The following is a 22654-nucleotide window of genomic DNA, read 5'->3' on the forward strand; positions in this document are numbered from 1 at the left end:
CAGGTTGGACACAGGGGCTTGGAGCAAGCTGCTCTAGTGGAAGGTGTCCCTGCCCGTGGCAGGGGTTGGAGCTGGATGAGCTTTAAGGTCCCTTCCAACAGAAACCATTCCAGGATTCCACAGTGTGAAGATCCAGCCCTGCAGCACAAGAAGCCCTTATTATAAATCTATGGCAAAGCTGTGGCAAAAGAGTTTGAAGAAAGCTCTCAGGAAGCTTACCAGCTCAGTCCTGCTTGTTACGGAGTCAGCACCTTTGTTTTGCCGCGGTTTGGTTAAGATCATCACCATGGTAATGCAGTCCTGACGTGGAGTCCATCAGGGTCCAGGCGAAGGGCACCAGCAGCTGAGGTCTGGTGAAGCTCCTCTTTCAGTCCATGTTCCTCCAGGAAAGGTTCAGCCCCACCAGCTCCTTGGGGCATGTGCAGGAACAGCCTCTGGGCGTGGAAAACTCCCTGTGTGCATACAGAGAGAACAGCTTTAAGGGACGTGCCTGGGGGATGGAGGGTGGGTGCGCTGAGCAAGGGGTGAGAGCTGGATGAGTTTTGAGGTCCCTTCCAACACAAACCAGGCTGGGATTCTATGAGAAACTAAATTTCTGATGGCTCCCACAAGGGTTTGGCTTCTCTGTGAGCCTTCAAAGCATCTGTAATTTGAAGAGCTCCGTCTCTCATACAAATACTGTACTAATGTCTTCTTCACCTGAGTTTTCTCTAACCTCCTTCCTTTCCTGTGAGGGTTTAGCCATGTACACTGAGGAGTCCCAGACAGCTGGCAGACTACTTCTCCATGAAGCTCTGTATTGTACAGCGTGGCCTATAGTATATGGGACAGAGAGTAGCGGCTACAGAACGATAAGGCAATTAAAGCACAATATGCTCTTGTATCCTGTGGTTATGAGTTCATCATAAATAGCTGTGAAGGGTGGAGGAGAGGGCACTGGCAGCAGTGGACACCAGCTCAGAAGGTGGTGAGGATGAAGCACTGGGTGTGCCTGATAAGGACTTGTTATAGAGCAGACTTTGTGCCTGAAAGGTGCCTGTTACGGGAAGGGTGCTGAGATGCTGGGTACAACGGGGCTATTCATGCTGCGCAGTGGCTGCTGTGGGCACACAGTGCCGTTCATGGGGTAACTTCATTGTCCTCAAGGAGCACGTGCCTTCAGAGGATGGAGTCATCTGCACCAAGGATCACAAGACCGTCCTCCTGATGTGTGGTTGTGTGGTTTGTGTGTTTTTCAGCATTAAAAACACCTTCAGCCTGGGATGGAGATCCAGAGGAGCGGGTGTGTAATCATGGAACCCCAGACTGGTTTGGGTTGGAAGGGACCTTAAAGCTCACCCAGTTCCAACCCCTGCCATGGGCAGGGACACCTTCCACTAGAGCAGCTTGCTCCAAGCCCCTGTGTCCAACCTGGCCTTGAACACTGCCAGGGATGGGGCAGCCACAGCTTCTCTGGGCACCCTGTGCCAGCGCCTCAGCACCCTCACAGGGAAGAGCTTCTGCCTAAGAGCTCATCTCAGTCTCTCCTCTGGCAGGTTAAAGCCATTCCCCTTGGCCTGTCCCTACAGGCCCTTGTCCCAAGCCCCTCTCCAGCTTTCCTGCAGCCCCTTTAGGCACTGGAGCTGCTCTAAGGTCTCCCCTTAAGAAGCCTTCTCTTCTCCAGACTGAACCAGCCCAGCTCTCTCGACATCAGTAATGCTCTTGATGGTTGGGAGCGGGCTGTCCCCTGCCTTGTTTTCCCTTCCAAACTACGGAATAATGGCAGTTTCCATGAGGATCCATGCACAAAGGAGCTTGCACACTCCCAAAGCTGAAATAAATCAGCCCTCTAGTTGGAAACGTATTGGGTTGGTCTTGATGCTGAGTGGGGACAAGTTCAAACTGCGGGACAGGAGAAGCGACCTCTCCTCCCTGACGACCCAGCTCTTTCCTCGAGGGGTAAAATTCCCTCCATTTTCACCTAAGAAGTTTTTCTGCTCCGGCTTTGGCAGTTGGAGCCTTGCTGGTGAAGGCAGGAGGGGCAGCAGTGACCTTGGAGCAGCGTCAGCACCCACTTGAGCCCGCGGCAAATATTGCCAAAAGGTAGTGAAAAACGGGAGGCTTTGAATTCCAGACGTATCCCAGGAAATAGATTGCTGTTGATGTAACTCCTGAGACAGATTCCAGCTCCCAAGCCCTGGTGTTTGTTAAATAAACACGAACGAGAGCCTCCAAAAGGTCAGCTTGTGGCTTGGTGGGAAAAAGCCTTTGGTTCAGGATGCAAAGGAAAGCATCAGTTTGGAGGGCGCAGAGGACCTCGAAGGGTGCCTGGTTTTGACTTGGTCAGGCTCTTCCACGTGCAGCCGTCGTTATTCATTGCCCTGCTACTTATGTATCTAAAGCACAAGCAGTTAAAACAAATCCAAGTTCAGATTGGAAATGAGGTTCATAATGATGTTTGCTCCTCTGGTTTTCTCCCCCTCCCTGTTCCTTTGACAAACAACTGTCTATTCACTGACGTGCAGCAAACCTCATCTCTGGTGTCCACCAACACAGGGTAGACCAAGTGCTACTCACTGAGGTTTCCCTGCCTCAGTTTCCCAAATGGACCAATAAAGACAATGCATTTTTTCACCTACCCCTATCCCCAAGCTCCTGAGGCTCATGTAGGATGCCATTTGGGTGCTACCACAGCAATAAAACCTTGCTTTTAGGTACCAGGTCCTATTGCTGCCAGAAGCAGCATGAAGGAAAGATCCATCTCCCTATAAAGGGCTGATTTGTTAGTGCAGCCCCAGAGTGCCCATTTCATGTGAGGCGCTTTAAAGTCAGAGGATGCTTGTAGGAGCTGATTTATTGCAGCAGCCTCTATTTTAGTCACCCGTCAGAGCTTTTAATAGCAATAACGTGGAATGCCATGACATCCATTGTTTTGGTTTTACAGTCAAAGTGGTCCCATCTGCCCCAGTTATGAATCTGTGACTCACCAGACACAATGGGCTGAAAATAAATTCAGCTGTGGAAGCAAGAAACGCGCTGTGCTCTGGGACATGGCTGGTTTTGCCATGAAATTACTTTTCCAGCATGGAACGGAGCTTGTGCACACAGGCTCCTCCAGCAGCATCCCTTGCTCGTGCAATGGGGGTCTGAGTGCTGAAGGGTCCCTTGGTATCCAGGGACCATGTCCTACCACCCCTGCTCCCAGTTCCATCCTCTGCTCCCAGCTCCATCCCACCACAGGGCCCGGGGATGCAGGGTTGGGTGCTGCACCCTTGTTCGTGCTCACATGGAAGGACAGGGCTGGGAATGCAAACAAAGCTTGGCAGTGTTTGCCCCAAACACGGACAAAATCCAGTTGTATCCCAGAGATGCACATCTGGTCCATGGCCTGCTGTTTAACCCTCTGCTCCCTGGGCTCGTGTGCTACACAGACCCAAAAACCAGCTTTTATAAGGCACAGGGATTCATCCTTGACTCAGTTAACATGCTCAAAAGCAGTGGCCAAGAGTGGTTGTTCTGTTTTAAATAAACCACCCAAACCCCAGCATTCCAGGACATTTCCAGGCTCGCTGCTTCCTGCCATGGTCCAGGAGGATGCAGTGGCATCGGGATTTGCAGACAGCAAATCTCAGCAGGTTTTTCTCCCCTTGAAGGTGCTTCATCCGTTGCCACAGGATGTTATTGGCATTGGAAGGATGGAGCAGGGGGCAGGGTTTGGATCTGTGCTAGGCGCAGTGCAGTGGTGGGAACGGCTCCTTTGGGCACTGGGGAGCCTTTTCAGTGCAGAGTTGTAGTGGTGATGATGAGAACAGTTCTTTGGGAGCCTCTTTCTTGCAAAAGCCTCCCAAAGCATTTCAGGAGGTGGCCCTAAATAACCCAGGAGGGCAGTTCCCTCTCTGTTTCACAGGGAAGGTGCTCAGCGTTAGCCTGGAATGGAGACTGTGTCAGAGCAGTGACTTGTATTTCAAACCTGCCTTTACTTTGCAGGAGGCCACAGTGCAGCAGTGGGTGCAGGTGCCCCAGGGGCAATTACAGGAACATGACTCCAGTTTACTTATGCCCCTCACATCTTTAATCCATCCTAACCTTAATTTGATGCCTGGGGAAAAGCAGGCTCCTGTTATCACCTTGGATCAGTCACTGTGTGCTGATTCTGCTCCGTGTGTGTTGCGCTCGAGGCCAGGTTGCAAGCTGCTCTAGTGGAAGGTGTCCCTGCCCACAGCAGGGGTTGGAACTGGATGAGCTTTCAGGTCCCTTCCAACCCAAACCAGTCTGGGATTCCATGATTCTGTGAAGTTTTGCCTGCTCTGGGGATGAGCTGGGTTCAGGGTCCTCATTGCTCATGGCAGAACCACTCCAGCTAAATCTATGGCGTTGCAATAGGATCATGAGGAGAGCAGCATGGCCCTTCTTCCACCATCTCTGCTAGGCTTTCAGCAGAGCATGTTGGCATGAGCCTGTGATGCTCTAAGGATGCTCAGCCACAATCCCTTGGGATGTGAAAGGCCGGGTGCAAGAGGGATGTGCAACCTGGAGATACATAAATACACAGTAATCACTCATGAGGCTGCCTGATGGCGGGTCTGAGCAAACCCATTTCCCCAACTCACAGTGAAGGGCTCATTGTCTTAGGGAAAATATTTGGTTTGGGCGGGAAATGAGGATTTCCTCCAATTATCATTGGGAATGGGAATGGGCTGGGAGGCTGCACTGGGACTGAGTCCTGCATGTGGGGTGCTGCGGGATGCTGTGCATGGATTGAACCCCATGAGAGCATCACTGCTCTCTGACCCTTTGCACAAGCTATGCCTGCTGCATTCCTCCATGGTTTCTGGGATTCATCTCTCCAGCATGTCCCTGGGGCTCTGTAGCACCAGAGGGATTCCTGTCAGTGGCCCATATAACACCTTTTCCTTTGCATTTATAGCAGCTCACTAAACACCCTCACTGTCACTGGGCAGCTACAGAGCCCCAAAGACAAGAGCAAAACTGCACTAAACCCAAATTAACTCCCCAGGCTCCAAAGGCAGCGCTAATACTACTGACTTAAAACCTCCTTCTTGCCTTGTTTTGGGTTGTTTGTTTAACAGTGTGGTGTGAAGTGACGTGGTGGGATAATAGATATTTCTGAGCCTGCTCTTGAAAGCTGTTTTTCACACCAAACAGCTAAAGCTGAAGATTTCCCATGCACCATCTAAGCACTGGTGCCTGTTACGGCAAAATTAGGATCGGGGCTATGTAAATACTCTTCCTTAGCAAAAGAGAAGAGAAGAGCAAGGAAGAGCCTGAAAACGAGGAGCAACCTGCTCTAGTGGCAGGGGGTTGGAACCGGGTGAGCTTTGAGGTCCCTTCCAACACAAACCAGTCTGGGATTGTATGAAATGAACAAGTGGCAGGTAATAGATGATAAGTTGAAGGTGTTTTACCGATGTTTGCCTCGGAGAGTGATTTAAACCCAAGCCTGTTAGAGGAGCCCCAGCAGAGGTGTGTTTGCTGATGGGGAGGGCTGGCACAGGCGCATCATCCCTGCACAGAGCATCACTGCTCACTGCCCGCTTCCCCCTTTCCTTCTGGCACCGGGTTATTTTGAGCTCTATGAAGCAACTGTAGCCCAGTGTGCACACAGGAGGTGCTGACAGCTTGGTAGGTCAGGCCGGTGGTGCTGACAGCTTGTGGCGTTACACCTTCCCCAGGCAGTCACCTGGCAGGGTGGAATGACACAGAGAGTGCTTGCGCAAAAGCTGGGATGACCGTGGGGATCACAATCCTGCCAGTGTTCATTCCAACACATGCACTGTGTCTGCAGGGATGGGGATCAGGGAAAAGCTCACTGCTGGGGATTTTGTGATACATGTTGCTGTGTTCTTCAGTTCGCTTGTTGTTGGGGCTGCCAGCATCCAGACCCTGTCCCCAGTGGGGACACATGCTCGAAGGGAGGAAAAGGATGGATGAATGAGCTCCTTCAGCCTTCCTGCGTTTTAGCTGGGGTCCCTGCACAGTGTGGAGCATCACTGAAGGAAGGAGATGTACCCTAAGTTTGGTCACCACCATTCAGGAAGGGCTTTGTTCTAGAGGTCATCTGACAGCTTCATGTCTTATCCCAAGTGGCCAAGGGTTTCTTATTTGTATGTATAGATGATTTTTCAGGTGGTTGCTTTAGCATCATCCCATTTTATTCCTTTCCCTGAGGAATCGTCCATGAAGCTTTGGGGAGAGCTAGGGACTAAAAAACAGCACCTCAGATGGTCCTAAATGGGTTACTGTGGATGTGAGTAAAGGTGTTTTGGGTGGAAGGTACATGACAGATGCTTGCTGGGTGAGGTCAGGATGGCCAGAAGCAATCTGGCCACTGCTCCATGCGTCAGATCCATGATGGTGTCTGCATTGCCACAGTTTCCTTGAGACCAGCAGCGTTTGAGATGCTCGACACCCTGATATCGGTTGGTCTGGCACAAAAGGACAAGGTTTTGGAGAAGCTTAGAGGGGTCCAGGGCTGCCTTGTCCATGGGAAAACAAGGACCACATTGTGCCACCCAGACTGCTTTTTGGCTCATCTCAATGGAGGACTCGACTGCCCAGTTTTGCAGCTCGGCACTGCAGAACGCGCTGGGTTCACCCAATAAATTAGGATATGAGTAAAAAACTCCTGATGGGTTGAGAACAGACACTGCATTGATGGCGGTGGCTGATCCACAGCCAGCACAGGCAATGCTAGTGCCGGTTATCTCATCTTGAGGGTACCATTCCCCAGCGCGTTCATCCATGCACCGTTGCAACTCCCCACACCGGGAAGGTGAGCCATGGGATCTTGCCACAGCCAGTGCCTGTGGAAACTTGCTTTCCGAGCTGATCACCGTCAAACCTGCGTCACAGGGAGCGCCTCCGCACGTGGCCTTCCTCTGAGAGCTGCAGCACTGGGAGCAATGGCACCATCGGAAGGGTTTTTCCATCCTCTTTCAAGGGAAGGTAAAAGTACTACCTGGAATGACTCCAGGTCTTGGACTAGATGATCTCCAAAGGCCCCTTCCAACCCTAATGATTCTGTGACTCAGCGCTGCACGTGGAAGATACTGGGTTGCAGCGTGTGTGGATTTGAGCAGGGAAAATGTTGGCTTGGTTATCTTGCCAAAGTCCAATAAAATGCAAAATATCCCTGGAAGTCAAGTACCTTCATGGCTGTTCTCCAAGACATGTCCAAGCTTGGAAGCACTTTCTGTTTGGATGGGAAGAGCATGCCGTGAGCCTGTTTTGTTGGTCTCTAGGTTGCATCCTCCTTCATTCATCATTATGGACATCACCCATCTCCTTCTCTGAAGTGCTGTGCAGCATCCTGGCATGCCCGTGCCTGGGTACCAAGCCCAGGGAGGCACCGGGGCTGGGAGATGAGCTCCTTTAGCAGGAGGAAAATGAAGGTTCTCAGAAGTGCCAGAGTTTTGTTTGTAGAAGGGATTTGCACTTCTGAGAGGGCTGTTGACTTTCAGGAGGCTTGGGCTTTCAAGTGCCTAAATCACTGTTGAAAATATGCTTGCAGATGTTTTCTGAGTACTTAGAAAATACTTCTGCTATGTCCTCAGGCCTTCTCCGGCTGCAGTGGTAATTACAGGTTGTCCATTAACCACAGTGTGCAGATCTCTGCTTGAAGCTGTTAGGCATTCAGCACCTGGAAGACAGGCGGCATGGAGAGGCATGGCTTGTGTTTAACAGGGTGACGTGGGGGCAGTTGCATTTGTAAAGGACAAATGCATGTTCTTTTCATGTGGGCTTAGGGGTTATGGGCTTTTGGAAGGTTTCAGGGACTAAAGGCCATGGGAAATGTATCCCCACCAGCTTGGGCAATGGCCAGCTCCTCCTTGGGCACCAAGAACTTCTCCTTTCAGTTACAGCAGCTTCTGTATCATCTCCTGCAAGGACTCGTTTCACCATAGTGTGTCATTTAGTGTCTAAAGTCTCTTGGTGACATGTGGTCAGTGGGTGTGAATTCATCACAAGTACCTCTGATTTCTTAAGAGTGTGAAGTAGGAGGAGCTTTGACCTGCATCCTCAGGGAGGATGTAAATGGCTGATTCTGCCTCATTCACAGCCTGGGGTGAGTTATTTCAGTGGAGTTAGTCCCAGCTTACCTGGATTTGAAAGCAAAAAAAGCCCTTAAGCAGATGTGCATAAATTTCCCAGGAACATTGCTGGGAATGTTTGGAGCAAGGCTGTATCTTCAGGCTGCTGCATGTTTGGTCCTGAGTTGTGCTGGAGCAGATGCAGGCAGCAGCAATGTCACTCCATGGAGCGATGCTCTGTTGGGTACCAGTGTTCTGGCTACTGCAGCTTCAGTCTGGCCCAGGCTCTTGGAGATAAGGTGTGATGGAAACAGCAGCAGGCTTTGACTTCCCCTGGGTAAATGAGTGCAGGAGACCCAAAGAGCTCTCCTACACCCTCCTGCCATCCACAGGCAACCCAACATCCGTGTTAGTTTAACAACATCTGTCTAACCTATATTAAGGCCCCTTCCAACACAAACCATACTAGGATTTTATGACACTAAAAAAGCCTCCCCTGAGATTGTGATCTTTAAAAGCAAGGAATCCCCTCACCCAGAGCTTCATTACTTCAAGATATCCTTCAGATACGCTTCATGTTTCTTACTGCATGTAAATCATATGTCAGGAGGGGAAATGTAAGGAGGAGGGAAGCGCTGATGCTCATGTGCTTATGACAGCTATTTATTGCTGTGGTTTTAGGGGCTGTAGCTCAGGTGAATAGCTTTGGCTATCGAGGGGGCTGCTTCCCCCCAGTTGTTTATTGCTCACCTTCAGGCCCTTTGGTTGGGACATGCCCAGATGTGAAGTGTAAAGTGAGTGAACCATCAGACACTTGCTTGCAAACCGGCTCTTGTGAGAGGCTTGCACAAGCTGCTGAGCTGCCCACGGTCTCCTCCTGCTCCAAGCACACGCTCTGCAAACACACCAGTGGCTTGGCCACGTTATTTCCATTGGCACTCACTAATAAGGGTTTTGTTTGCTCTGTCAAAACCAGCCTGGTAAGAGGCAGGCCCTGCCCGGTGAGCACGCCTGTGGTCAGGCGGCATCTCGGGAGGTGGTGTGTGCTCTGCTGACAAGGGTTCTGCATGCCCGCAAGCTCCTCAGCGCTGTCAGAGCTTGGAAGTGTTTTGAAGTCGTGGCAGTGCATAAACTGCATCAAGTTTCTGGCCGGGGCAACCAGCCATGGAGCCTCTTTGTTGGAGAGGTGAGGGACAGAGAACTGACCTCGCGTGGTCTTTAATAAGGGAGGAGAGCCACGAGCCACAGCAGGGGGTTAGCAGTACATGAGCTCCAGATACTTGATGGGGCTGAAGTTTGCAGCCCTGAGGAGAAGGACTTGGGGGTGCTGGATGATGAGAAGCTCCCCCATGACCCAGCTTCAGTGTGTGCTTGAGCCCAGAACCCCCCTGTGTGCTGGGCTGCACCCCCAGAGCCTGAGCAGCAGCTCAGGGAGGGGATCCTGCCCCTCTGCTGTGCTCTGGGGAGACCCCCCGTGCAGTCCTGATCCAGCTCTGGGACAGCAGCACAAGAGGGACGTGGAGCTGTTAGAGCGAGGCCAGAGGAGGCCATGGAGATGCTGCGAGGGCTGGAGCAGCTCTGCTCTGGAGCCAGGCTGAGAGAGCTGGGCTGGGTCAGCCTGGAGAAGAGAAGGCTCCTGAAGGGGAGACCTGAGAGCAGCTCCAGTGCCTGAAGGGGCTGCAGGAAACCTGGAGAGGGGCTTGGGACAAGGGATGTAGGGACAGGCCAAGGGGAATGGCTTTGAACTGAAAGAATGCTGGAACCAGCTGGTCTTTAAGATCCATTCCAACCCAAACCATTCTGTGCCTGTAAGTTCCTCTTTGCTAGTGTAATAAATGGCGTTGTTGGAGACATTCACGTTGTTGAAGAGCTCAGAACAGCCTCTCACCATCTCACCTGCCTGTTCCCCCTTTCCCTTCACAGAACCGACAGACATTCAACAGCCTCACCTGCCTTAGCGCCGCGGCCGAGGATGGCTCCCGCCGCATCCCAGCCCCGCATCCATGGCCTGCAGCCCCCTGCTCCCCGGAGGTGATGCCGGGCAGGACCCCCGCCTGCACCCCAGTGCCGGAGCCTCCGCGCTCGCGCGGTGAGGATCACCGGGCCAGCAGGGATGACCTGTCCTGTGAGGAGGAGGAGGATGCTGCAGCATGGCACGGCGCTGGGACCGGCACCGACAGCCTCTTCCAGCTGGATGGAGAGATTGACATCGAGCAGATAGAGAACAACTGAAGAGGGAGCGGGTCCTCTCGCCCGGGTGTCAGCAGAGCCGGGCAGGGCTCCCCACTGCCAGCAATGGGGCTGTGGGGTCCTGCCACTGCTCCCCTCCGGAGGGGACGAAGCAGCTTTGCCAAAACTTCATCAGGTATTTAGAGCAATTTGTGTGCATGCGTGTGTAAATCTTGACATTCTTTGTAACTACTGTAGCCAGAGCTCAGCTAGGTGGGTAGGACTGCCTTGTCCGACTGGGAACTGCCTTGTCCAACTGGGAACACCAGGCATGGGGATGGCCAACAGCTCGCCTTTAGTGAGTAAATGGCGTTTACCAACCTAGGGTTGGAGCTGATGGGGCTGGCCACGCTCCCCTGTGCTTGTTAAAGGGATGCACAAGGAGAAACCACCACCCGTGGGACTGGAAAAATGGGGGGAAACCAGAATATTGAGGTTTTCAAACCAAGCACTGGCTGCAGGGGAGGCTGCGGCTCCTTCTGCAGCATCCTGTGCAGCCCCAGCACCCCACGTCCCCGGCAGTGCCATGAGGAGGAAATCACAAGTGAAGAGTTTTGCTTAGATTTCATATTGGTGAGAGCTGGATTTTTACTTCTTTTTCCTTATTTTCCTTTTCCTGATGAGGATTTAAAGGGACCCCTGGCCCTCGTGCGGGGCAGCATCCGCAGCCGCACTTGGTGGGCACAACCCGAGGATGCTGAAATGCCTTTTTTCCCTATATTCTCAGTCTTCCCTATTTTTCTTCCTCCCAGCCCCCTCTCTCAAACCCATTGGTGACAAAGACCCGATCAGGCTCGGTGCCACCCTCCCCAGCACCCAGTTTGGAGCAGGGCTGGACCGTGCACCCACTCACAGTGGCTGTGCCCTCTTTGCTACCTGAGGCACAGCTGCCGCCCTGGCTTGTGGCTCTGTCTCACTGTGAAGGGGGGCACAGCACGGGCTCACTTGACAAAGTCAGCTGGCCAAAGGCTGAAACCCCAGGTAGCAGCACTGAAAGCTTTTCCTCTCTCTGTGCCTTTTCTAAGCACAGATAAAGTGGTGACCGTTGTGTTTGTACCATACGAATTCTCTTCGGTCAATATAAGCTGTCCCCTTGCTAACAGGTTTAGAAGGACGCATAGGTTTTTGTTTCCCTCCCTCTTGTTCTAGTTTTCTGTTTGTTTGAAGCTCCAGGAAAGCTGTACGAGTGGCTTCCAGCATCTTCTGCAGGTTCTCGTGTGCTCAGGATTTAGTTGCTGAGCTCTGCAAAGCGAGAAAGGAGAAAACTCCTTGATACCAACAGCAACTGAAGATGCGATGTTAAAAGGGGGTTTAGCACCCCCTTAAAATAGGGTTCAGCACCCTCATTGGCAATGTTTTAGGGGCCTGTAGCTCAGACAGGGCTGAGCCGCTGGTACAGGTTTTATTCCTTATTCCTGGTTACATTAGTGCACTTTCTTCCATGGTGGGTTGGGATGTGTGTGGCGTCTCCCACCAGCTCTTCGTTATCCCTATCCTGTACCCACAGAGGTTTTGCTCATGGCAGTGGCCACATCCACTCCCTCCAGGCAAGCAGAGACAGCCCAAAATACTTGGGTATGACAGGGATGTCTTTTCATTTTGGGGACTCATAGAATCCTAGGATGGTTTGGGTTGGAAGGGACCTTAAAGCTCATCCAGTTCCAGCCCCTGCCTCTTAAAGCACCACTTAATGCAATCAGTAAAAGGAAAATACACCCTAGCATCATTTTGAGCCCTCCTGCCACCCCTCGGTTCTCAGCTTTGAGTCTTCCTAATGCTCCATCTCCCCTTCCACTGACACATCCCTGGCATCTCTTCCCAATTGACTGAAAAAGGGCAATTTCACCCCACTCCAGGTCCGGCTGCTGCCACAGAGCTTGGGATGGGTTCTTGCATCACCGGGGCTGTAATTCCTAAGGGCTCCCGTTTTCTTTCCAAGGGCTGCTACCGGTGCCATGCTAAGCCCACCAGTAGGAAGGTGAGCGATGGAGCACTCCCCAGCTGTACTCACCATAGCCGTAGCATTCAGTTTACACACAGCACAACCCGTTTGCCTTACTAAAGATGCTTCTCCAAGGAGTCATGGCCTTAGACTGGGCACGTTAGCGTAGGCACAGACTACAGTCAGCCACGGTTTTGAGGCCACGGTGGTGTCCTGTTGGGTGTTCTGTTGGGTTTGTATGATTTCATGTACTTATTCTCAGTTTAAGAAAGCCTTACTTTTTAAATTTCTCTCTCTTTTTCTTTTCTCTCTCTTGTAGAGGTAAAAAAAAAAAACATTTGTGGATTTATATATATATAAATATATATATAAATAAAGTAATGAAAAAGATTAAATATAATATAGTACGTGCCTCAGATTCAGGGGACATCCTGTTGATTGTAAAGTCCGATTGCTCCCTGGCACCAGGAGATCCCTGTGCCCACAGCAGCAGAGCAGAGCATCCTGCTCTTGGTTTGTAATGGACTTCACCTATTCCACAGGTGCTTTTGTATTGGTACCCCCCCTCCCCGGCTAATTCCTGCCGGCTGCCAGAATGTGATATTAAAGTAATATGCAGACAAGGGATGTTATTCCTTGCTAGGTAGCTAAAACAGGCTCGTGATTGTGAAGAGACATGGTGACTTGTACAAGACGTGACCCAGTCTGGCCAGCAGCAGCTGTGCCAGCAGCAATAAGGGTTCATCACCTTGCAAAAGAACAGGGGTTTTAATAGGCAATGTCATAGCCCACATGGTGTGTTTGCAGATGCAGCTCTTTGAGCTGCGATTACACGGAAATCAAAGCAAAACAGCTAAAGAAGTATTTGTAAAATAGATTGTAATATTTCCACGTTATAGCAGAGCCTCTTTGGCTGGTGGATAAAGTTGTGTTTCAAGTGCATTGTTTGAAAGCTCCTGGCTGAACAGGCTAACCAGACTTACGTAGGATGTTGTAGGATCGTAGCAGTGCTTCACGGCGTCGATGGGTTTGATGTTCGAGGAATGACTGGAAAAGAAGAGGATGGCCAAAAAATAACCCATGCAGAAGAAGGAAGGAAGGAATAAAGCCTTCTGAAGCTATGACCTGTAGTAGCCAAGCAGTCTCGCTGGCAATTGCACAAGCACAGCGGGACGTGCGTGTCCGGGGAGGAGGTGCCGGGGTCCTCTCCCCACTGGTGAGGAGGTTGCCCACTCGTACCCCTCCATGACTTGATTGCACTAGAGCAGCTCAATCTCAGGAAATTGCTTGTTACTTTTACTGTGTAAATAAAGCTTCCTGGTTCAATAACCCCCGGGGGTGTCTCGCCTCTCCGTGCTGTCCTGTGGCTGCGGGGAGGAGGGAGTTGGGGATAGTGCTGCCCCTCTGGTTGGAGTCTGATGGGTGCAGGAGCCCTTCTATTCAATAGCGGGTCTGGATGAACCTTCTTGGCATCTCCATGGGTGCTGGGGATGCGGGTGGTGATGGTGTCCCAAAAATGGGTGTGGGTTGGGAAAGCCCCCCATCTGGGACCCTCCGTTGGGGTGTCTGTGTTAGAAATAGCATGGGAGTCCCAGCCATGGGTTGCATCTGGAAATGGGCATTTTGGGATGTTCACGTGCAGGCAGATGTAATCATAGTGTGGTTTGTGTTGGAAGGGATCTTAAAGCTCATCTAAGGTCTCCTCTCTCAGCCTGGCTCCAGAGCAGAGCTGCTCCAGCCCTCGCAGCATCTCCGTGGCCTCCTCTGGCCTCGCTCCAACAGCTCCACGTCCCTCTTGTGCTGTTGCCCCAGAGCTGGATCAGGACTGCAGGGGGGCCTCGCCAGAGTGCAGCAGAGGGGCAGGATCCCCTCCTTGAGCTGCTGCTCATGCTCTGGGGGAGCAGCCCATGCCCCCCCACCTGAGACTGGCTGTTACGTAGCTGTAACACAGCCAAAGAGCCGACAGCAATATCCAAGTCAATATTTAAGCACCAAGCAGCACGTTACACTTTGTGTTTAAGGACAGAGATGAAGTCCTTCCCCTTAAAAGAAAACCTAAACTCATGCTTGGCAGGAGCTCCCAGCAGAGCAAAGGCACATGGAGGGTGTTAACTAAATCCTTGGGGAAACAGGGCAATCTCCCTTTGCAAATCCGAGAGGAAAACTGCTGCGTTTCCTTGAGCCAGCAAACAGTTCACAGAGTTTCATGACAGATGGCAGGATGTTTATCTGCCAAAACTTAATCAGATTGAAGCGACAGGCTGAGCGTGATGGAATACAAAGGAAGAATTAGGGGATAAAGAAGAAACTCTCAGTGGTCCATCACAGCCCTAACGCTGATCCAGGGTTCACAGCATCCTTCATGTGCATGGATGTGGTCGGTACCGTCCCCTTTGGCTGAACCACTACCCAGAGGGTAAGAGGTACAAAACCAGACCTCAGACATGCACCAAGGTCATTTTCCCACGTGTTTTGTTTTATCATGATTTAATTCCTTAGCCTGCCGTCTCCAAGGGGTGCCCTGCACCTCCAGTGCTCACAGGCTGCTCCAGGAACACAGAGCATCATCCCCCCAGTGTCCTGCAGGGACCAGGGTCATCTTCAGCTGTTGGGAATGCTGGAAAAATAGCTGGAATTGCCATGTACCTCCTCCTTGCACATGCAGGAAGCAGTAGCTGTATGAAAACAGTGCCCAGAGCATGCTGCCTAAGTGTATGTATATATAAATGCATATAACGTATATGTAATTGCACACCTTTCCATGGTCCCATGGGAGGTCTGAAGTAGGTTAAAGCCCAAATGGTCTCATTTCATTGCACTCTAAAGCACAAAGTCTTGCCCAAAACCCAGTCTCATGTCTGTCCCGGCTCAATGGAGCATCATTGGCAGCCTGACCATGCTGAGCACTCCCCTGGCAGCAGGATGGGGCTGAGCTGGGGCTGAACTGATGCAGTGGGTCTCAGTAGGCACGTGCTGCTGGAGCAGGATCAAGCCACGGGGATGTAGACCAGGTTCAGGTAGCTACAGCCATGGGAGAGTGGTGTGTGCCTGTGTGCTTTTGGTATCTAGGAGAACAGCAATGACTATGAGAAGGAAAGAAGTGGCTGAACATTTATACCTCGTATTTATAGAGCAGCATTTATAGTCCTGGCAGGAATGATGGAGCCGGTGCTTGACACAGACTGGTTCCCAGCTTGGACCATAAACGTAATGCCAGGAGCACCAGCACTGGCTGGAGCCAAGTCACCTGTGCTGGCCCCCATGGCAGGGCCAGCTGTACCATGCTGTGCCGTGCCATGCAGTGATGCTCCCATTGGAGCACCCAGTGGTGGATGAGCTGGAGCTGGGTGGGACTCAACACCAGCAGTGCCCTGGCAACAGGGCTGGGATTTTAATGGGAAGAGGTAGGAAACCCACATCCCCACACATACAGCCACTGGGAGATGACCCCACAGAGGGAAGGAAAAGCCCATCAATCCCATGGCCCTCACCAGAGTATTCCAGGTAGTGAAAAGCATTTCACATTCCTCTAAACATCCCTATTAGGGCTGATCCAACTGAACACAGTGATAAACAGCCCAGATCCACAGGATGGGGTTTATTCCTGACTGTTACTCCATAAAGTGTCGCAGTGTTACCAGATTCCCGTGCCCCATCCCAGGGCAGTGCCAAACAGGGGCTTATCATGGGAGAAACACAGCAGCTTGCCAAGGGATCGGGGATGTCCCCTGCCCCACAAGGGTGTTTGTGCGTAGGAGAGGCACAAATGGGACCCCACAGAATGGGGCTGGACCGGTGCACCCCAACCCAGGGCTTGGTGGCCTCCATCACCCTCCAAGGACACCCCAATCCAATCCCAGGCACCTCAAAAGGCACAGTATGGGTGAGAGAAACAGGAAAAGCTGTCTGTGAATGGCTGGGACCCCATTTCCTACCCAGGCACCCCCAGGCTGGGTCCCTGGTGTGAATAAAGAGTTAAAGGGGGTTCAGCCCCCCCCCAGCATTACCCTCAGGGCTCCCCTTGGGCAGCCAGGGAAGAGCCTGACACTGTGGGAGAGCTGGCAGGGGCTTGGCCCCAAGGGGAGGACACTCAAGAGGCGCAGGAGGACAGGTCTGGTGTTCACGATGAGCTCAGTCCATCATTTCAGTCCTGTTCCGTTGGGTATTCAAGGATTCCCCAGCCCGGGCAAGGCTGGGGCTGGGGCTGTTAATGTCAAATGGAGGTGGGAGAGGAGGAGGTGGCCTCATGGAGGGGCTGCTGTGCAGCCTCAGCCCTGTTCCTTCCAATCACCCATGGTGCCATCAGGTTTAGAGCTGCTGGAGGAGGATGTCAACCGCTTCAGCCAGGTTGGTCACGTACGCATCGGGCTTCACATGGGGGTGGTTCTCATCACAGGGCCTGCAGAGGACACAGAAGGGCACAGCTGAGCACTGACAGGTTCCCAAGCGGGTTCCGTGTCCCAGGTCTGTCTTGCTGCTGTGGTGATCACAAATGGCAATGCCAAGGTTCCCTCTTCTACCCCTACCTCCCCAATGCTCAGGTCTTTCCAGCACGTTACAGTAGATCCCATGTCCTTGTGCAACAGAGCTGGGAAAAGCCTCATATGGAAGACAACTACATCATTAAGGAATGCCTAAAGGTAACTTAGGTTATACTTAAGGGGCTACAGGAAACCTGGAGAGGGGCTTGGGACAAGAGCCTGTAGGGACAGGAAAAGGGGAACGGCTTTAACCTGCCCGAGGGGAGACTGAGATGAGCTCTTAGGCAGAAGCTCTTCCCTGGGAGGGTGCTGAGGCGCTGGCACAGGGTGCCCAGAGAAGCTGTGGCTGCCCCATCCCTGGCAGTGTTCAAGGCCAGGTTGGACACAGGGGCTTGGAGCAAGCTGCTCTAGTGGAAGGTGTCCCTGCCCGTGGCAGGAGTTGGAGCTGGGTGAGCTTTATGTTCCTTTCCAAAACAAACCATTCCAGGATTCTAGGACACCTCCAGCACCCTGCCACGTGCTTTGCAAACCTTCAGCAGTTCCAGTTCCCTTTGCAGAAATGATTCTCTCATGAGAGTGCCATTCAGAGCAGCAGCACCTCCAGCCACAGACTAACCCTGAAACCCCAGCTGGTCTGGGAAAGAACAGGGTTAACTCCAAGCCTGTGTTTTTCAGGGCATCTTTTCCACTGTCCCTAGCAGTGCTCTGTTCTGCATGCATTCACTTCATTCACTTTAAGGACTCCTTGAAGTTGCTGCCCAGGACTTTGCCAAGCAGTGTAGATCCCTTCATCCCTCACACATACTGAACTGCATCTCGGTGAACCATCACAAGACCATTCCTAATAGGTGAGTCTAGCCAGGGAATTCAACCTGTCAGAACAGACCTATCCAAGTGGAAATCTGACCCAGACAGCAAGTGAACCTTCTTGTTCCTGCAGAAGCTGAATTTTCACTGCCCCTTATGACCTGAGATTTGATATTATAGAATCATAGAATCACAGAATAGTTAGGGTTGGAAAGGACCTTAAGATCACCCAGTTCCAACCCCCCTGCCATGGGCAGGGACACCTCACACTAAACCATGGCACCCAAGGCTTTGTCCAACCTGGCCTTGAACACTGCCAGGGATGGAGCATTCACAGCTTCCCTGGGCAACCCATTCCAGTGCCTCACCACCCTCACAGGAAAGAATTTCTTCCTTATATCCAGTCTAAACTTCCCCTGTTTAAGTTTTAACCCATTACCCCTTGTCCTATCACTACAGTCCCTAATGAAGAGTCCCTCCCCAGCATCCCTATAGGCCCCCTTCAGATACTGGAAGGCTGCTCTGAGGTCTCCACGCAGCCTTCTCTTCTCCAGGCTGAACAGCCCCAACTTCCTCAGCCTGTCTTCATACAGGAGGTGCTCCAGTCCCTGATCATCCTCGTGGCCTCCTCTGGACTTGTTCCAACAGTTCCATGTCCTTTTTATGCTGCGGACACCAGAACTGCACACAATGCTCCAGGTGAGGTCTCATGAGAGCAGAGTAGATCGTGCTTCACCATGAGGAATCCTTCACTTTCTCTTAGCCAGCAGCCCTGGTACCACGCTGCAGCTGCTCTTACCAAGTGACCGAGTGAAGAGTTAGAACTGCAGAGCCAGTTCCCGCAGCACCCTGCTGCTTCCTGGATGTCTCAGGCTGAAGGATTGATCTGAACTAACCAGTTTAGGATGAGCAGAGGAGCTGGCTCAGAGCACACGGGGCTATAGATAGCTGCTCAGCTGCTGCAGCACCGACAGCTATGCATGGGCCCTGGGAGAGGAGGATGTTTAGTCATCTCCTGAGGAGGATCTGATGGATGTGAGTAGCTATAGAGCCTCCAGACCTCTACCCATGTTGCACTGTGATAAAGATGCTTCATATCTTTAATGTGCTGTAACGCACTGATCATTTTGGATGGCTTTTCCCTCTCCTAACACTGCACTGTGCGCAGGACAGGCACTGATCGTGTGTCCCTGTAGGGATCAGGAAGCACCACACCAGGTTTCAGAGGGTTCCTGTGCTAAGCCACGTATGGCTCCTTTTGATGCAGCTTGGTCCTACCAAGCTGGGAGCCAGCCATCCCACCAGCAGCAAGGACGGGCTGTCCGAGCACCAAACCCTCACATCATGCTGTCCAAGGACACTTCATATACCAGTTGGAATGACTTTCTCAGCACCTTGCGTTCGTTTCTAGCAAAACATACGGAGAACAAAAAGGAAATAGCTGGATTACGTGTGGACAAAGTATTTAGTAGATAAAACTCCAAGTGGAGGCAGCTGACATGGATAGTCATGGCCACAGGGATGGAAAGAGCCCCAGAATCCAGCTCAACCTGAGACCTGCCACAACTTGACTTGAGAGAACACGAGCAGACAGGGATTGATCAACATACGATCAGTATCACAGGTAAAAATTAGGTTTTACATCATGCTTTACAAATGGGGGTGAGGAAAACACCTCGCAGGGCCAAAGCCCAAAGCAAGGCACCAAAGTGAAGAAGACAAACGAGCTCACTTTCCAGTGCAGAGCTGCAGTCATCTGGCACACCTGGTCTGTAACACTGTGCATCCCAAAATCACTGACCTCTGCAGCAGCACAGCCTTCGGTGAGACAGCAAACCCCAGCTCACAAACTGCTCCTCTGTTAGAGTCACAGAATCCCAGACTGTTTCTGTTGGAAGGGGCCTTAAAGCTCATCCAGCTCCAACCCCTGCCACAGGCAGGGACACCTTCCACTGGAGCAGCTTGCTCCAAGCCCCTGTGTCCAACCTGGCCCTGAACCTCCCCTGTTTAAGTCTGAACCCATCACCTCTTGTCCTGTCACTGCAATCCCTGTTGGTACAAAGGATCTCTCTGTGTCACCACACAAACTCCCCAGCTAAGGAGCACACCCCCCTGCTGCATGAAAGGAGATAAAAGAGCTTGAAAGCGTTTCTCCATCAGCATATTCTTCAGGGGCTCTTATCATGGCTGTGAAACGCGAGACAGGGTTTGACAGGATTCTCTTTATGAGGAATGCAAACGGACACTGTAACCACTGCTAGCTTCTTTGGACTGACACAGTCATTTTCCATGGTGCCACGTGTGAAACTCTCTTCCTTGTAAAACGGGCAGCTTAATGTTTGGCACCGAGAGCCCAGATAAATCACCGGGACTGACAGCACTGCTGATGGGCACTTGATGAATGGCTGCAGAGAACGTTTCCTGCTGTTATGATGAGAAACAAACCTGCACCAAAGCTACTAAATGCACCCAATGGCGGAGCAGGGCCCAGAATTTCACAGAACACCATTACCTGATGGTCTTTTCCAACCCAGCTGATCCCACGATTCTATTAGTGACATGGTTTAGTAGACTGGATGTGGAAGTCCTGGGAGAAATGTTGGACTTGATGATCTTTAAGGTCTTTTCCCCCCTGGGTGTGATTCTATATCTGGACCCCACTTCTTATGTCACAAACAGATGTCCCTGGAACAGGAAGAGAGGCTTTTGTGGTTGAAACACCAGATTTTTGGAGAGCTGCTCTGATGGGGTGTGTGACCCAGGGCTGAAGGTTTGTCCTCACAAGGCAGCTACCACATCCTTTGCTTTCCTGCTGGCTCTTGGAAAGACGCTTTTGTTTGAGACGTCGGCACCATCAACAGAAACTTCTAAGCACAAGCCATGCAGCTGAGGATGCCTTCTACGCTGCTGCAGAATCACAGACTGGTTTGGGTTGGAAAGGACCTTAAGATCATCCAGCTTCAACCCCCCTGCCATGGGCAGGGACACCTCACACTAAACCATGGCACCCAAGGCTCTGTCCAACCTGGCCTTGAACACTGCCAGGGATGGAGCATTCACAACCTCCCTGGGCAACCCATTCCAGTGCCTCACCACCCTCACAGTAAAGAACTTCCTCCTTATATCCAATCTAAACTTCCCCTGTTTCAGTTTTAACCCATCACCCCTTGTCCTATCACTACAGTCCCTGATGCGCTCCCAAGAAGTAGGTGATCTCCAGAGATGACCTTGCCATACCATCTCCTCCTGGCCAATGCCCACAAGAGCTCCAGGCAAGTAAACCCCAGTCAGAGCAAACCAGCATCCTCCACTGCTTTTCTCCTGCCTCGCAGAACTGCACACAGAGCTAACTGTGTTTAACTGCAACTCATTTAAAGTCAAACAGGTAGAAATTAACAGCCAAATTGTTTGCTAACATCTGAAGGAAGTCCATGGGCTTGCTGCTTAATCTTTCCCATTTATATTAAACTGCTACAGCTTTAACTGAGCAGAATAAACCAGCTTCAGTACAACCACTTCTCCAGGCAATACACCTCAACATGAAAGGCAACGCTGAGACTGAGGGGATAGGGACTTATTTTCCTTCATGAATTACCCAAAGCTTGGCAAATACCAGCAAACATTCCCCAGATCTCTGTGTTCCTGAATTCCAAGGCACTTCCTGGGGTGAATACTTGTACTTTTCAACTGTACAAGAAGGTTTAATTTGGAGTGTTACGGTAATTTGTTCGTTTCTAACCAGTTGGTTGCTGGTGATGTTCTAACTAATGAGCTCAGATACACAGTTCCAGAAATAACTGCTTAGAAGAGGATGCTGTGAGTACTGGTAGAGCTAAAATGGGTGCATGATGGAATGCTTGGTGTCCCTGCTGCACTTTGATCTATCAGGTCCTCCATCAGGTGTTTTGAACCTGGCACTTGGCAAGATCTGGTGGAGGACATCACATCAGGGAGCAAGGAGGAGGTTGGAGATGATGATTATGACTGCAGATTTGTAGTGGTCCAGGGAGAACAAGTGGGGCTTTGTTAAAATACAGAAGTAAAAGGGGCAGAGGTGACAAGGACAGCAAAAGCTGGAGGTTGGCAGTGGCAAACTTCCATGAATAATGGAATGGTTTGGATTGAAAAGGAAATCATGCTCATTCCCTTTCAACCCCTGCCATGGGCAGGGACACCACACACTAAACTATGTCACCCAAGACTCCATCCAGCCTGGCCTTGAACACTGCCAGGGATGGAGCTCCCGTCCAAGGGAGCAATTACCCCTTGAATAACCCCAATTCCTGCCATTTCTGCAAGCCACAGTGCACCACCAGGCCACTGACGGTGCTGAGGAAGTGGATGACGCAGGGAGTTGTTTTCCTCCACCCATCCCTATTTATTTTCTCTCTCAGGAAGCACAGCACATGTGAACATGACAGATTAAGAGCTTTGGAGATTAAAAAGCCCTGGAAGTGTTTGTACAGGCTGTGGATTGGACATATACAGATTCATCCACGTACTTGCTTAAGCAAGAACAAACCAGAGGAAATACCACCCTCTTGACACCCTCCCTTCAGATACTTATATGCATTGATCAGGTAATTGAAAGACCTTAAAGCTCCTCCAGCTCCAACCCCTGCCACGGGCAGGGACACCTTCCACTAGAGCAGCTTGCTCCAAGCCCCTGTGTCCAACCTGGCCTTGAACACTGCCAGGGATGGGGCAGCCACAGCTTCTCTGGGCACCCTGTGCCAGCGCCTCAGCACCCTCACAGGGAAGAGCTTCTGCCTAAGAGCTCATCTCCCCTCGTCCCGTTTAAAGTTAACTGAGATAAATCCTATCTCATCTCTTGCATTCCTGCAGCCTGCTGGCATGTGGTGGAAACAAACCGTATATGCCAGGAGTGTTTAAGTGGCCCCCAGGTTGGATAGGGATGGACTGGGGGATCAGAAGCTCTGCACAGCATATATGGATGCACCTAGTGCTGCAATGCAAGTACAGTACAGCTGTTTTCAATAAAAGCAAGTTTCCCTCTCCCCCTTAAAGGCACATTCACTGTTTGCAGAGCAAACCTGAGAGCTGGCTCTGCTCTGCCAAACTCTCCTGTCTAACAGGGTGTTTGCAAGCACCGTGAGACTCAGCACAGCCTGCCTGGATTAATTATTGATGACCTGCATGGCTTT

At 51.4% G+C, this 22654-nt stretch overlaps 2 protein-coding genes across 5 annotated transcripts in view; one reads left to right on the forward strand and one right to left on the reverse strand.

Annotated features, from left to right (window-relative positions):
- FAM53B (family with sequence similarity 53 member B) overlaps positions 1 to 10402 on the forward strand; it is a 47559-nt gene extending 37157 nt beyond the window's left edge. For all 4 annotated transcript variants that reach the window (XM_057417374.1, XM_057417375.1, XM_057417376.1 and 1 more), the window contains exon 5: positions 9954 to 10402. In XM_057417374.1, coding sequence (XP_057273357.1) covers positions 9954 to 10262 — 309 coding nt within the window. In that variant the 3' untranslated portion in view covers positions 10263 to 10402. The remainder of the gene's footprint in view (positions 1 to 9953) is intronic.
- A 5939-nt stretch (positions 10403 to 16341) lies between these two features.
- The window catches only part of LHPP (phospholysine phosphohistidine inorganic pyrophosphate phosphatase), a 72431-nt gene continuing 66118 nt past the window's right edge, over positions 16342 to 22654 (reverse strand). Inside the window, exon 7 of the mRNA XM_057417378.1 lies at positions 16342 to 16600. Within this exon, the coding sequence (XP_057273361.1) occupies positions 16510 to 16600 (91 nt within the window). The 3' untranslated portion in view covers positions 16342 to 16509. The remainder of the gene's footprint in view (positions 16601 to 22654) is intronic.

Source organism: Pezoporus wallicus, unplaced genomic scaffold (assembly GCF_028554395.1).
Source record: "Pezoporus wallicus isolate ANWC-B61680 ecotype Strahan unplaced genomic scaffold, APGP_CSIRO_Pwel_v1 contig_8188, whole genome shotgun sequence".
Classification (NCBI taxonomy): Eukaryota; Metazoa; Chordata; class Aves; order Psittaciformes; family Psittacidae; genus Pezoporus; species Pezoporus wallicus.